The 16,781-nt window shown below is 36.9% G+C and overlaps 1 protein-coding gene across 3 annotated transcripts in view; it reads right to left on the reverse strand.

The window, feature by feature from the left end:
* Positions 1 to 3,277: 3,277 nt before the first annotated feature.
* The window catches only part of PTH (parathyroid hormone), a 114,184-nt gene continuing 100,680 nt past the window's right edge, over positions 3,278 to 16,781 (reverse strand). The window contains exons 1-4 of one of the 3 annotated variants that reach the window (XM_047747460.1): positions 15,070 to 15,202; positions 11,707 to 11,797; positions 3,948 to 4,038; positions 3,278 to 3,828 (exon numbers count right to left, since the gene is read on the reverse strand). In XM_047747460.1, the coding sequence (XP_047603416.1) occupies positions 3,567 to 3,828; positions 3,948 to 4,038; positions 11,707 to 11,722 (369 nt within the window). In that variant the 5' untranslated portion in view covers positions 11,723 to 11,797; positions 15,070 to 15,202 and the 3' untranslated portion in view covers positions 3,278 to 3,566. Of the gene's footprint in view, positions 3,829 to 3,947; positions 4,047 to 6,246; positions 6,330 to 11,706; positions 11,798 to 15,069; positions 15,203 to 16,781 lie in introns of those variants that run through there. The other 2 variants (XM_047747459.1, XM_047747461.1) reach the window with 2 other exon arrangements.

Consider the following 16,781-nt stretch of genomic DNA (forward strand, 5'->3'; position numbering starts at 1 on the left):
AAGAGTTACTTGTGCACCCCTATCTGATACTGACCTTTCAGGGACTAAAAATTGATTCAAAGAGGGCGCCTGGGTGGCTCAGTGGGTTAAAGCCGCTGCCTTCAGCTCAGGTCATGATCTCAGGGTCCTGGGATCGAGTCCCGCATCGGGCTCTCTGCTCAGCGGGGAGCCTGCTTCCCTCTCTCTCTCTCTCTGCCTGCCTCTCCGTCTACTTGTGATCTCTCTCTGTCAAATAAATAAATAAAAATCTTTAAAAAAAAATTGATTCAAAGAGCAGAGTAAAGCAATTTTTCCTCCCTAAAAGTGATAAACAAACCTGTATTTGCATGGGAACTTAAGATATGATCTTTAAAATTATCTACAAAGCTATGGGGAAATAAAAAATCATTTGATAGGGATGCCTGGGTGGCTCCGTCAGTTAAGCATCTGCCTTCAGCTCAGGTCCTGGTCCCAGGGTCCTGGCATCAAGCCTGGCACCGGGCTCCCTGCTCAGTGGGGAGCCTGCTGCTCCTTCTCCCTCTGCTCCTCCACCTACTTGTGCTCTCTCTCTCAAATAAAATAAAATCATTTAAAAAATTGTTTAAAGATGTTATTTGGAGCACTGTCCATATTTAAAAATAATAAAGTTCCTACATAACATGTTGTCATACAAAAAATTAGACTCCAGAACAATAAATACTTAAAAGTGAAAGGTAAAACTCTAAAGCAGATATAAGAGATAACTTTGTGACGTAGGATTGGGGAAAGACGTCTTCAGTAACACTCCAAAACACAAACACTAGGTGAAAAATTGATGTATTTGTGTGCATCAAAATTAAGCATGGAGTTAGTAAATACATGATACACTGGGAGAAAATATCTGTGACATTGAAAAGCAACAAGGAATTTGTATTAGAATCTGCAAGGAACTCAACATTAATAGGGCCAGAAAACAAATTAAAAATTAGCAAAAATATTAAAAATATAAGTTCACAGGCAGGGAGGCCCAAGTGGCCAAAATACAGAGAAAAGTTCAATCTCAGTACTAATCAGAGGTAGGCAAATTAAAACAGTAAGTTATCATTTACCATCAATGTGACAAACCTTTTTATAAATGTATATACTTCCAATTGCAGGTGGAAATAGGCAGAAATGCCTTGTTCTTCTAGTGGGAATAGAAACTGCACATGTGATTCACAAGCAGTCTTGAAAAGCTTGTTCATGTATCAGGATTCCACCCCTGGGTAAATATCCCACGGAAATTCTCACACAGTTCCATCAGGGGACAAAAATCAAGAAGAGTCATTGAGGGGGTGCCTGGGTACCTCAGTTGGTAAAGCAACTGACTCTGGATCTCAGCTCAGGTCTTGATCACAGGGTTGTGATTTTGAGCCCTACCTTGGGCTCCATGCTGGGCATGGAGCCTACTTTAAAAAAAAAAAAAAAAAAAAAAAAGAATATTCATTGAGGATTGACACTACCAAGGGACTGGAGGCACTGTCCACACCACATTTTAGTGCTTGTTTTTGTATTAGTAGGCTGGAAAACTAAAAACTACATTACCCAGACCCCTCTGCAGCTGAGGTTCCAGAAGAGGTTTAGATTCAGCCGATCATATGCACTCCTGTGAGATTGGGCAGGCTTAAGTAAGGTGATTCTGTTACTTCTCCCTTTCTGCTGGCAAGCAATGTTGTGGAGGGGTTAGATTTTGTTCTGCTAGTGCTAGCAGATCCCAGCAGCAAGGCACACAAGATATCAAGAAATGAAGTGTTTGACATCTGTTTTTAGTGGGGTTGGTCATAGCAGGTACAGCTTGTTTCTGGAATAGCAGTAGAAGCAGCTGTCTCCTGATCAGGGCAGTCTCAGGATAGTATCATTCAAATACTGACATTAGAAGAGAACAACTCTCTTGATAACTTTGTGAGTTTTTCCTCCAAGTTTAACGAAGAGTCTATTTTCATCAGCCTTCTCAATGATTTTGTTACGAATCCCTTCCTATTTATTTTTTTAAAGATTTTATTTATTTATTTGGCAGACAGAGATCACAAATAGGCAGAGAGAAGCAGGCTCCCTGCTGAGCAGAGAGCCCAATGTGAGGCTCGATCTCAGGACCCTGAGATCGTGACCTGAGCTGAAGGCAGAGGCTTCACACACTGAGCCATCCAGGCGCCCCAAATCCCTTCCGATTTAAACTGTAGATTTTGTTCTCTGCTTTTAAACCAAAGCCTTGTTGATTCCACCAGGATGCCCAACATTTGTTAATATTCTTCTACATTTTGCAACATTTGCTTACCATTTCAGTCACATCTCAATTATTCCCTACATCAGTAAGATCTGTTCCCTTCTCTGTGTATCATTGTTTTGCATTTCACATGTAATATTGTAAGTACTTGCTTAGATCTCTGCCTTCCTCATTCAAACATGAATTCTTTGAGGCCAGGATGGGATCTTAGTCCTCAGTGACACAAAGCATATTTTATTTTTTTGAACACTTTTTAAAGTATATTTATTTTTATTAGTAATCTGTATACCCAATGTTGTGGTCAAACTCATAACCCCGAGATCAAGAGTCATGTGGTCTACTGACTGAGACAGCCAGGGGCCCATACAAGGCACATTTTCATTGCAAATGGAGACATTGAATTGGACAGCACAGAATATAGAACATTCCCATTATCACAGAAAATTCTGTTGGACAGCATTGATCTAAATAGAACAGCGCTCTGTGTTATACACTTCTGGAGTATCTTGTACTTTTCTTTCATAGTGCTTATCAAAGCTAATAATGAATTAGGGTCTGTCTTTCCTACTAAATTGTAGGCCCCATTAAGATAGGAATTGTGTCCATTTTGCTTACTGGTGTATGTCCAGTGTCTAATTCAGTACATGACAAATAATGGACACTAAATTGACATTTGTCAAATAACAAGTGAATGAAATTATATTCTAATAAATGCAAAACTTCTGTTCTTTGCAATTTGGGATCTAGACTAGTGTATAGACAAATGCTTTTTCAAGTTTCAGACGACTTTCTGCCTTTCCTTGCTGAGCATTTCTTCTCCTGAAATGAAGAGGACAATAGTATCCAGGTAGTGGGGATCTGGGAACCTAGTACTTTGGTAATATTAAAAGGATGATGTTCAAATATGGGAGTGAGACACATGATTGAAAAAACATCTTGCATTATTCTTCCTTCCCAAGATCAATTTAAACATTTTGGTATTACTCATAACGCCAGAGAGAGAGAGAGAGAGAAATACTCAGCTTCATTTATTTAACATTATGATCATTAAATTTTTATTTTGCATCATAAGATGGGAGAGAGGTTAAAAAGTGCAATTTTATTCTTTTATAAATTATGCAAAAACATACTTTAAAAAGAATAAACAATAGAAATAGAATAATTAAAAGAGCTTTTAAATGAATTAAAGTAGAATCAAAATAATCAATTAAATTTCAGCCATCATGGCTAGCAATGGATTAGATGTAAATTTTGATGTTTATTAAGCTTAAGAGCTTGAAAATGTTAGCAGCATGTAATATTGTTGCCCTATGCTGTTTACAGCAGTGCTCTGGTATATCCGTAGTCACTGGGATTTAGCTTTAGTTAACACATCCACATCAGCTTTGTCTGCTTCTCCAAGACTTTTTTGATGGTTCTCAACCAGGACGTTGTCTTCCTTTTTCCGGGGTCTCTGGGACCCAGTATCTCTGTGCACTATTGGAGCTCCAAGGGCAACAAAGTTGTGCACATCCTGCAGCTTCTTCCGCAGCCATTCCACCCTCTCCATGGAGCTCAGGTGTTTGCCCAGGTTATGCATGAACTGTATCTCACTCACAGATCTCTTCCTGGAGGAAACAGAAACAGGGAGGACCACTCCATTAGCTCTCCCCTTCCTGATCATAAAGCCAACCTCAGAAATCCAATTCCCATGCCCTCACCATGCAGAAGAGATTACAATACTTACTTAACAGGTTTCCCATCCGATTTTGCAAGAAAACAAATTGCAAACATGACAATCATTACTTTAACCATGTCTTTCGTAGACATCATCTTCACTAAAAGGAAAAGGGAAATGGAAGTATTTAAAAATATTTTTAACATGCCAAACTGTACAATTAAATTTATAGTTAGTTATCATTACAACCATACAACTGTGCAGAGTGTTACAACAACTAATTGAATTGGTTTTCACGAAAGATTTTTTAGAATCGGCCTCTTTTATTTTACAGATACATTAGTATATATTATATATACACATAATTTGACTTAGAAATTAGATGAGTTTTACTTTCTTAAGTATCTTTTTGAGAGTTTTGTGCAAGTTTTAATATATGAATTTTAAGCCACATGAGGAATGAAGTCTTCCTTTTTAGAATTTCCTCCCACATTTTATGTTGGTTATGATTAAGTGCTTATAATTTACTTGAAAATGCTCTTGCTCTCTCTCTTTTTAAAGATTTTATTTATTAATTTGATAGAGAGTACAAGTGGGGGCAGGGGCAGAGGGAGAGCGAGAAGCAAACTCCCCCCTGGGCAGGGAGCCCGACCAGGGCTTGGTCCCAGGACCTTGGAAGCTAAAGGCAGGTGCTTAACCGACTGAGCCAACCAGGCACCCCGAAAAACGGCTAATTCTCTTGACCAGATACATTGCTAACATTGTTTATTTACTTAGCAAATTTCTTTTTTCATAAGTCAACTTCATTTCAGGCACTGCAATAATAACCATAAATACCAACTTAATAGGCTCTGATTTTGAGATTTTTAATGAATTAATGTATACTTCTGTCATTAAAAAGAAGGTGTGGGTGTATTTTAAAATCACCTAATTACTTTACGGATTTAGAACCTTGGCTCCATATGGAATGCTGTCTATCTTTTTCAGCTTTTTTTTCTAGATTTTATTTATTTATTTATCAGAGAGAGAGAGAGAGAGCACAAGCAGAGGAGTGGCAGAGGGAGAGGAAGAAGCAGGCTCCCCACCGAGCAGGGAGCCCGATGCGGGACTCGATTCCAGGACCCTGGGATCATGACCTGAGCCGAAGGCAGCTGCTTAACCAACTGAGGCACTCTAGCATCCCTCTTTTTCAGCTCATTTTATTAGCAGTCTTGTTAGAGTTTAATTGTTAGCACTTTCCTCTTTTGCTCATAAAGCTTTTCATCTCTAAATAGAATAGTCTTACCTTAATCTGCATTTCAGTAATTGCAAAGCCTATTATTACAGAAGTGCTTTTTCTTAACGCTTGTTAAGAAAATGTTCTCCATGTTAACATACACAGGATGGCTGTGTACTCATATTTTAAAGGGAAGTCGCATAAGAAACATTATAATCTACTACATTTATTTTCATTCTGCAATATAAAGCTCCTGATGGAGCAACAAATGAAGATTGTTCAGTGGCTTATGCTAGGAAGAGGCACTGTAGCTAGAGGATAGGAGCATTCGTATCTAGCCCTACTTTGTCACATTCACCTAGTGACTTAAGACATCTCTCCTTGGCTTCCTTGTTCTTAACAGAGGGAAGAGCTTCATATAAGAATGCCATGAAAAAGCAAAGGAACAGTTATAAAACACCCTTAAAATTCATGTATAGTCTTTCAGAATAGCAAATTTGGAAAGATTTTATGTAAAGACATTATCTACCAGTAAAACTGAATTTCTCCAACTACAATGCACAGATTTGAGATTTCTATGAGTCATAAAACAGTCTAGATAAGGATATTCTGCCAGAAAAATGAATTTTAACACAACAATACATTTATATTGGTTATTTAAATCAGAATTACTCACTCCTCACTAGGCTATTTTATTTCAAAATTTCAGTGAGATATCATTAGAGCATATCATGCCAAATTTTAATTATGTTTTGTGTAATTTCAGATGAACTTAGAAAAAGCAAGGCATCTTGAAAGACTTGAATGACTTAAGAGCATTTTAGCAGAATACATTTATTTTGTAATGTGGCATTACATGTTAAAAGAATTCAAACTGTCCCTTAATAATTTCCCTTGGACAAAGAGCATTTTTATAGAAAATAGTACATATTATATAAGTGCTCAATTATGAAAAAAACTCAAAAAAATCTCAAATGAAATTGAAAAGAGAAACTAAAGATTACTCACCACACTATGTCTTGTGACAAGATCTTTCAGGTGTATTGACGGCTGATGCTTTCTTGAAGTTGTCAGCTTGTGAAAGCTGATGAATTGGACTATAGACCCTCAGGTGTGACTTTTATATATAGGTCTTCCACTCACCAAGAGAAGCTTTTTTTCTTGTCACAGATGATGTCACTGCCAATTCTCTGGATTGTAACTATAGGTTCAAAGTCACACACACACACCTCCATTGGGCGGTGCTCTTAAATATTAAATAATTGGATATTACAAAGAAAACAACGTGGGCCTGAAAAAAGGGTTTATGCAAAGATTTCTAACAAATATTGAATTATAATTCTGACTGGATTAATGAATTTGCATTCTAAGAAAGACTGATTTCAAAGATTTATAGTAAAGTTATTGTTTGAAAGTAAAGTCTGGAAATAAGTGTATTGGTCATAACCACACTATTGTTATAATTATTGTGAGGATTATAAAGAATCGCATTATGTTATTCTTAGTTTATAAGCCATTTTCAATCAAACCATATTATTTCTGGTCATCTTTCAAAATAAAAATAGACATAGTGATTTTCTTAAAGGAAGTGTTAAAAAATTTTTTAGAAAATGCTTGGTATGTAATTAATTTTAAAGCTTTAAACATGAAATTACTTTAAAATTCATTTAACTTAAATTTCACTTATGCATTTTAATTTGCAAGGAAAACACTTGCTAAGCACTATCTGCCAGACTTCATATATATCATCCCATGAAGTCTTCACAGCCATCCTTTAAAGTAAATACTGTTATTAACCCAACTTTCACATGAGGAAACTAAGGATTGGAAAGTGGAGAAGATGGAATTCAACAAACGTCTTTATGACTTTAGAGCCATTCTGATTCTTGCTATCTCAGTTTCCCCCTAGAAATGTAGCTCTTCTTTGCATTCTAGTCTTTAATTAGCCCAGCCTTTTGCAGCCTCTTTGCCCAGGGTTTGGGTCTTGACTCTCAGGTTTCCCTATTGTTGATTATGGACCTGCTCCAAAATCTAACGGAGGCATAGTAATGCCACCTGTCTGACTTCAAATATTGCTACAGCCGGGTCCCCAACTATCAGTTCAAAACCCCTTGAATGCCCTGGGTGTATCCAGGGTTCACTTAGGCGGCTTGCTTTCCGACTAATGTCCCAGCATTAGATATGTTTTCTTAGCTCTGGTCCTATCCAGGCTGCAGGTTATCCCCTTTCCTGTTAACCATTGCCAAGGTTTGACTCTACATCAGGCACAAGCCTGTCCAAGTTGGGACAGTAACTGTACGGAGTCTAGAATGAGCAATATGTATTAATCCTCTTCGCTGGACAAACCTCACCTGGAATGTATGTCCAGACTCCATTTTAGAAGTGCTACAGGCAAACTGCAACGTGACTAGAGGATATGAACCAGGTTGCTGAAAAGTCAGAAGACCTGAAATATGAGAAGCAGTTGAATGAAACTGGAAAAGTCTGGAAAAGACTTGGGGTGACCACAGATAGCTGCTTTTAATTTTTGATGGCACGATCACAAGGAAGGAATATTCACTGTGGTTTGAGGAAGGAAGGACTGAATTCAATGGTTAAAGATTACAAGAAGGCAGATTTGAGGTGAACTTGGACATTTTAATTTTAAAATAAGGAATCAAGGGGCACCTAGGTGGCTCAGTAGGTTAAGCATCTTAACCCCTGATCTCAGCTCAGGTCTTGATCTCAGGGTCATGAGTTCAAGCCCTGCATTGAACTCCATGCTGGGTATGCAGCCTACTTGAAAAAAAATAAAAGAGGGAACCAAATACCTTCTTAAGTAGTGAGTTCCCCCACACCGCAATTGTTCAAGTAGAAGCTACATGAGCATTTGTCGATATAGAGATTCATACATAGCAGAGGGTTGAATAGGCAACCAAGAGATCCCTTTTGACTGTAAGAAATCCATGATTTTGGTCTTTTTGAAGATCTCTTCTGATGCCAAGTCTACCTGTGATGTTTGTGTACCACTTTTTGGTTATGTACTGTTGAGAGGAGGGAGACTTGAAAATGCAAATGATTTTATAACCACATTTTCATTGTTATTAGAATGCCACATTTAATATTTTAATTTGTAAATTTTTCCCACTTCTTTGGGTAAGTTTGACATAATAGACAGCATTCCAGGAGTAATGCAATTAGTACTTTTCCTGTGTTCCTCCTACTGCAAGTAAATAAGAATAAATTTGTCTGTTAAAGACAACCACAGTATTAAACTCGTTTTTCACGCAAATAAAGCAAACAATTAAAAAAAATAATAAAGCAAACAATTTAAACAGTGTTCACTTGTTGAAAAAATGCATTGCGTATCTACTATCAGCTAAAAACTATGTTAAGCACTAGATGATTGAGACATGATCTCTACTCTCAAGTTTAACACGTAATTACAATATGATGCGATAGGTATTATAATAGAGGCATGAATAAGGGCTTATACAAGCACAGATGAGGAAGTGACTGAATTTCCAGAGTTGTTGGAAGCTATTTTACAGAAGCTGAAATGTTCCCCAAGATGACTGAGTTTTCCACCAGAGGTGAAAAAGAACAGAGGGAACAGCATGCACAGAGGCATGGAGACAACGAAGACTGAATATACGCTAGGAGAAGAAGAGGGGGATTGAGGGAAAACCCTACAGAAGCTCCTTAGGTATAAGCTGCGGAAGGCATTTGTGTTTGTGATGACGAGTTTTATCTTGTAGTCCTTTCTAAATTCATGCCTGTTCATATTTTTGTGTCTCTCGGATTTTTTAAAGGACTTTCTGACCTTCCCACCAAGAAGAGATACCGCAGCCAAGACTTGACACATTGTTTATCTGAACCATCAGGGTCTGGGACTGCAGTCATTAGATAGAAGGACATTATTTAAGAAATAAGAGGGCTAGGGGCTATGTGGGCCCAGGAGGCTGATGTCACATTGACAGAAAAGCTGAGCACAGCTCTTTGCTTTGAAAAGCTCAGCCCTTTCTTAGTGCTCTCCAGTTCTCTGAAACCAGGATCAGACCACCTACTATATTCTTCACACTTGGGAAAGATAAAAGGACCATGTGTTTCCTCTTACATTATGGGAGGTTTAATTTAATTTTATTTTTTTTTAAAGATTTTTTTAAAAAGATTTTATTTTTATTTATTTGACAGAGAGTGAGAGAGATCACAAGTAGGCAAAGAGGCAAGTAGGGGGTGGGGAAAGCAGACTCCCTACTGAGCAGAGAACCTGATTCGGGGCTCGATTCCTGGACCCTGAGATCATGACCTGAGAGAAGGCAGAGAGGCTTAACCCACTCAGCCACCCAGGCGCCCCGGGAGGTTTAATTTTAGAGTGATACTTTTTACTTCTGTTTGTGCAATAGGAATTAGTATGGCTTTGGGGACTCGGCATCAAGAAGAAATTTCCAAGGCCAGGAAATCCAGCTATAGTTCTCCTGATCCTAGGTGTCTATAGATGGTGTCTGTACAATTGACTTACTCTTTTGCTTTAAATTCCTGCAGGGATGTTGAACTACTGAGCTCTTTTTTAAATTTTTTTACTATTGAAGTGGACATACAGTGTTATATTAGTTTCAGGTGCCCCAAATAGTAATTTGACAGTTCTATTCATTATACAATGTTAACCATGATAAGTATAGTCACTATCTGTCACCATACACCATTATTAGAATATTACTGAGTATATTCTCTATGTTTTACTTTTCATCTCCATGACCTGTTTATTTTAGAATTAGAAGTTCATATTTTTTAAAATATTTATTGAGAGAAAGAGAGTCCAAGTGCAGGTGGGAGGGGCAGAGGGAGAGAGAGAAGCTCAAGTTGACTCCACACTGAGCACTGAGTCCGATACCGGCTCAATCTCACGACCCTGAGATGGTGACCTGAGCCGAAACCAAGAGTGGGATGCTTAACTGACTGACTGCTCCACTCAGGCACCCCAGAAGTTTGTATTACTTAATCCAATTTCACCTATTTTACCCATTCCCCCCCAACAACTACCAGTTCGTTCTCTGTATTTATGAGTCAATTTGTTTGTTTATTCATTTGTCCTGTTTATTAGATTCCATACATAATTGAAATCATATGGTATTTGTCTTTCTCTGACTTATTTCACTTGTATATAATATCCTCTAGGTATATTCATTCTGTCCTAAATAGCAAGTTATCATTCTCTTTTATGGCCGAGTAGTATTCCATTGTGTATATGCACGTGTGTGTGTGTGTGTACCACATCTTCTTTCTCCAACTATCAATGGACAATTAGGTTGCTTCCATATCATGGCTATTGTAAATAATGCTGCAGTACACATAGAGGTGCAAGTATCTTTTTGAATTAGTGTTTTCATTTCTTTAAAAACCCAGCAGCAGAATTACTGGATTGTATGGTAATTCTATTTTTAATTTTTTGAGGAACTTCTCAAAAGTTTTCCACAATGGTTGCACCGATTTACATTTTATTTTATAGTACAACTTTAATTTCCACATAAAAATAAATAAAAGTTATCCCCATAGAGTTATTGTGAGGATCAAATAGAATGATGTATATCCGTGCACTTTGTCAATTGCATACATCATCTTGACTAAAACCATAATTAACAATAATAACATTGTTTTGGTGAATCCTGTTAAAGTGATGTATTTCCAGTTTGGAGATTTCTGTGTCCTTTCTAAGCCGAATGCAGGGCATTTCAAACACCACAGAGCTGCTCTAAAGGCTACACCTAGAATGCTGTTGACTTCATCTTTCAACAATGAAGAGAATCTTCAGTATTGCTTAACTCAACAACTGTCCAGAAGAATGCTCTAGTGGGTGCAAAGAGAGGCAAGAAAATGAGATTCTGTATTTTTCCTGCAGGGAAATTCTCCAGATGTCTAGGGCATCAATAAAGTATTTAAAAATTCACTATGAAACTTAATTCCAAATGTACTCATGTGGTTGGTTAGTTTGTGAAATCACCTAGAGGGAAGATCACAGGTGAAAGAACAGTAGATGTAGAGTCACAAGACCTGAGTTCAGATCCTGACATTACTAGGGTCACCGGATTCAGCAAATAGAAACACAAGACACAAGTCAATAATAACATATTGTATACACAGAAAGTTTTATTAAGAGGATAGATCTCTTCTCAAATGTTCTCTGCACAATTAAAAAAAAAGAATTTGAAAAATGCCACAGGACACCCAGTTAGATATGAATTATTTCTAATTACCTGTGCATATGTACACTGAGATAAAAGCAAATAGTGTATGGGACATTCTTATACTAAAAATTATTTTTGTTTATCCAAAATAAGTTATAAGTATTTAAAGTACATACCTCTTTAATCATATTTCCCTGAATATTGACTTGTTCTCACTGTTTCCTGTTTTGCAGAATTCTTATATAAAGTTTTTTACAGTTTATGCTCCAATTACATTGCAACACGGCTTCTATATCCAAATTATTTTGTTCTTTTCTGCATTGAACATACAATAATGAGAAAACATGCTCAATATTATCATATGAGCTGGTATCCTGAATATCTACTGAAATAAACTCAACAATTCTGAGAACTCCTCTTCAATTTGATTTGTTGAAACATACCATACCTACAATGCCATCCATCTGTCCTGGAATTGTTTTTCCACTCTTCAGGATTACATTTCATCTCTTGATCAGTGACTTTAAACCTATTGACCACTGATGAAAACAAAACAAAACAAAACAAAACAAAACAAAACACATTGTCATCAATTGTGATTCCCTTCCTCATCACTACACATACTGATTTCCCTTGTCCCCCCTCTGGATGAGTATTTGGGAATATCCATGTAAAGCAATCAAAATCTTTAAGGGAGTAATCCATTTGAAAAATAGCTCTGACAAGTGCCATAATCATTGTCCACTTGTCTGTCCACTTTGAGTGGGAATTTCTTTTCCTGCTCATAAACAATGTTGTTCCTTTTAAAAACAGGTATTTAAAGGGGTCTATTTCTCATCAACTCTTTAATATATTCAATAAGCCCTTTTTAGCAATGGAGAACTTTAATAACACTGTTTGCTCTTTCTTTTTTTAATTTGCATAAACTTACTGTTAAAGAAATATTGACAACCATGAAAAAGAAATAAGTAGGCTTCACTCAATGAGTATTTAAAAAGTCAAGAATTTGGGGAAACTTTTCTTCAGAAAGTATAATTTCAATGCATCAAATAAACTGAGGATTCTTTTTGTTAAACAGAGTCAATGGGTTTTTAAATGTAAGAGAATTAAATAATACCGAAGGCCAACAGAATCAAAAAATAATTTAATCATTTAGTTGAACAGAATAAGTATTGGAGGTTAGGTGGTCATGTCTATCCCAATCATGGTCCTGGGGATGGCTGTCCATTTAGCAGGGACTGTAGATAGAGGCAACTTTCCTTAAAAGGGGCTCTGGGCAAGGCAGTCAGTAACAGTCAGTAACATCAGTAACATCTCTACTTTATAGAATCAACCCATGCATCAAAGTATTTGCTTTAAAAAATATTTGGGAGAGGGAACAGAACTCCCCACCCCTTAAGTGTGAAGTGACTCCTTCCAAGGAATACACTATAGAAAGGGGGAGAAAGAGTAGCTTTATAGAAGAAACCTGAAGAACATTACCTATGATCAAGGTCAACATCAACAGTGTAAGTCATGTTGATAGAATATACCCTTAATATTATGTGATGAAAATGGCATTTACCTCTGTAATTTTGCTCCCCAAAACCCATATGCCCAGTCTAATCATGAGGAAACATGAGGCAAATTCTAATTGAGGGGTAACCTACAATATACCTGACCAGTACTCCTCAAAACTGTCAAGTCATCGGAACAAAGAAAGTCTGAACTGTCACAGCCAAGAGGAGTCTAAGAAGACATGATGACTAAATGTAATGTGGTGTCCTGGGTGGGATCCTAGATCAGAAAAAAAGCATAAACAATGAATTCTGTTACACTGAAAAGAAATTAAATAAAAAAAGAAAAAAGAAAAAAAGATGTTAGGTAAAACCTGAGGAAATAATGGACTATGGTCTTTAGTTAATTGAAATGTATTGATGTTGGCTTATTAATTACAACAAATTACCATACTAATATAACATGTTAATAGCAGGGGAAACCATGTGTGTGTCAGGGGCGGGGCATGGTATAGTGAAACTCTGTGCTAGCTGCTTAAATTCTCTGTAAATCTGAAACTCTTCTAAAAAATCAAGTTCATCAATTTAAAAAAATTCAAGGAGATATAGCAGGCAAGATAAATAAATGAGTGTAACTGTCAGGGAAAAAAAAAAGCTCATGAATTGAGAATTAGAGAGGTGACTTAATGCAGCAAAATTCAGAGGGAAAGATTTTTTTTTTTTAATCTATTGTCACTTTCCACAGCACTTTAGACTACACATTGCCTTATTTGGTTCTCACAGTATCTTTGAAGTAAATATTGTTCTGGTCTTAAAGTGAAGCTTAGACTTATGAAATTACTGGTTCAAGTTTACTCAACTAGTGAGGGGACATAGCCAGAGTTTACATCTGTGTCTCTTACATCCATGGCTTTTTCCTCAATGTCAAACTGCAGAGAATAAAGGTCCAAAGAATGAAAGTGGGGTAGGGGAATGGGTGAAATAGGTGACAGGGAACAAGAAGGCATTTGTCGCAATGAGCACTGAGTAGTGTATGGGAATGTTGACTTACCAAATTGTACACCTGAAATTAGTATTACACTGTATGTCAACTAATTGGAATTTAAATAAAAACTTTAAAAAAAAAAGAATGAAAGCAGGAAATTCAACCCAAAACATATCTGTTAAGGTTGAGGTCCTGTGTTGGAAGGTATGAGATTATAGGGAAGGTCAGTCACAGACCCTGACCTTGAGGAATATATGCTCTAGTTGGGGAGACAGAAAAATATGATTTGTGATAATACTTGGTCCACTGGAGTGGAGAGGAGAGGCAGATGTGGCTGTTAACATGTACCCAACCTTATTCCTGCGGGTGCTAAGAAATTTCAAGGTCAGACTTCTACACTTCTATGCAATCACTGCAGATTAGAAGATTATTTCTTTTTGCCTGAGGGAGCATTTAAGGATAAGCATCTTGGTTTCTTTTTGGTTGTAAGTAAGATGACACACAGAAATGATAAAGAGGTCGATCTTTTATCTAGCATAAAGGTCTCTGTCTATAGTTTTTCAGGTGTGAATGCTTTCCTCACCACTACATAGTTTAGCTGACATTCTGATTTTAAGCTTGGATTCAGCAAAAGACTCCAAGCTTTCATTAATTAGATTGAAATAATATAATAATAGTTATAGAGCACTTACTAGATGGCAGGGATTGTTCTAAGTGCTATATACACATTATCTCTTTAATCTTTACAACAATCCTAAAGCGCGACTATTTTAACCTGTATTTTGCAACTGAGAAATTTGAAACATAAATAAGTTTAAAACTAGCACAGGGTTACCCAACTATAGTGACAGGGATACAATTTGAACAGAAGAATATGACCCCATAATCCATCTTATAATAATTATGGTATATTGCCCATCTATGCACCCCCCAAACACACACACAGACACACACACTAAAACAGTATAAAAAAAAAGTGTGTTCACTATACTATAATTTATATGTGAGGAAATTTAGTTTCTCTAATTTCTAAAATTATTTTGGTCTCCTCAAGCTCCCCAAGAGCTAATTAGCAGGAGCATAAAAATTCTGAATTTCATTTAGTTTAAAAATGAGTTCAGTTATGCACCATCAGCAAGCAGGATTTATTTCCAGAATGCATAGTTGGTTCAACATACAAAAATCAATGTACTCCACCATATTTACAGAATTAAAAGAAAAAAAAACACATAATGATCTCAAGTGATGCAGAAAAAGCAGGTAATAAAATCCAATAACCTTTCATGATTAAAAAAAAACACTCAACAAACTAGGATTGAAAGGAAACCACCTCAGGGCAGTGGTTGGCACAGTCCATTGGGCATCCAACTCTTGGTTTTGGCTCAGGTGGTGGTCCTGGTGTCGTGGGATCAAGCCCTGCATCCAGCTCCACGCTGGGTGTGGAGTCTGCTTGGGATTCTCTCTCCCTCTCCCTCTGCCCCTCTGACTCATGCTCACTCTCTCTAAAATAAATAAATAAAAATCTTTCAAAAAAAAGAAAAGAAAGAAAGAAACATAATAAAAGCCATATATGAAAAATACACAGCTGACATGATACTCAATGATAAAAGACTGAAAGCTTTTCCTCTAAGATCAGAAACAAGATAAGGATGTTGACTTTCATTACTTCTATTCGAATTGTACTGGAAGTCTTAGAGCTATTAGGCAAGACAAAAAATTAAAAGCAGCTTAACCATTATAAGATAATATAATCAGATAGACAACATAATTATGTCTGTAGAAAACCCAGAAGATTACACGCACATGCACACAAACATACATACACAGATAGAACTAATAAATTCATCTACATTGCAGGATATGCAATCAACACACAAAAACCAGTTGCACTTATTTACACTCACAGTAACAATCCAAAAAGGAAATCAAGAAAACAATTTCATTTACAATAACATTAAAAGAATAAAATACATAAGAATAAACTTAACCATGAAGGTGAAAAACTTGCATAGTGATAGCTACAAAACAATGCTGAAAGTAAAGACACCAATAAATAGCAAGACATCCCATGGTAATGGATTGGAGACTTAATATTGTTATGATGCCAATACAACCCAAAGCAATCTCCAGACTCAATGCAATCCCTACCAGAAGTTCACTGACATTTTTGCAGAAATAGGAAAATCTTTCTAGGGGCACCTGGGTTGCTCAGTCGTTAGGCGGCTAACGTTAGTCATTAGGCTCAGGTCATGATCCCAGGGTCCTGGGATTGAGCCCTGAATCGGGTTTCTTCCCTGTTCGGTGGGAAGCCTGTTTTTCTTGCTCCCACTCCCCTTGCTTGTGTCTCTTGCTGGGTCTTTCTCTGTCAAATAAATAAATAAAAATATTTTTTAAAAAATCCTTCTCTCTCACTGGGTCTCTCTCTTTCAAATAAATAAATAAAAATACTTTTTTAGGGGCGCCTGGGTGGCTCAGTGGGTTAAAGCCTCTGCCTTCGGCTCAGGTCATGATCCCAGAGTCCTGGGATTGAGCCCCGCATCAGGCTCTCTGCTCAGCGGGGAGCCCGCTTCCCTTCCTCTCTCTCTGCCTGCCTCTCTGCCTACTTGTGATCTCTGTCTGTCAAATAAATAAATAAAATCTTTAAAAAAAATTTTTTTTCTAAATCTTTCTAAAATTCATATGGAATCTCAAGGGATCTTGGATAGCCAAAGTAATTTTGAAAAAGAAGAACACAGTTGGAAAACAACACCTTCTGATTTCAGAACTTATTACAGAAGTATGGCTATCAACACTGTGTGGTACTGGTGTAATGACAGATATGAAGATCAATAGAATAGCATAGAAAACACAGAAATAAATCCTTGCATACATGGGCAAATGACTTTTGACAAGGATGCCAAGACAATTCAAAGGGGGAAAGGACAGTCTTTTCAACAAATGGCGTTGGGAGAACTGGACATCCACATGCAAAAAACTGAAAGCTAGATCCTTACCTTACTCAAAATGGATCAAATATCTAAACATACAAGCTAAAACTTCTAG

This window comes from Lutra lutra, chromosome 10, assembly GCF_902655055.1.
Source record: "Lutra lutra chromosome 10, mLutLut1.2, whole genome shotgun sequence".
NCBI classification, from domain to species: Eukaryota; Metazoa; Chordata; class Mammalia; order Carnivora; family Mustelidae; genus Lutra; species Lutra lutra.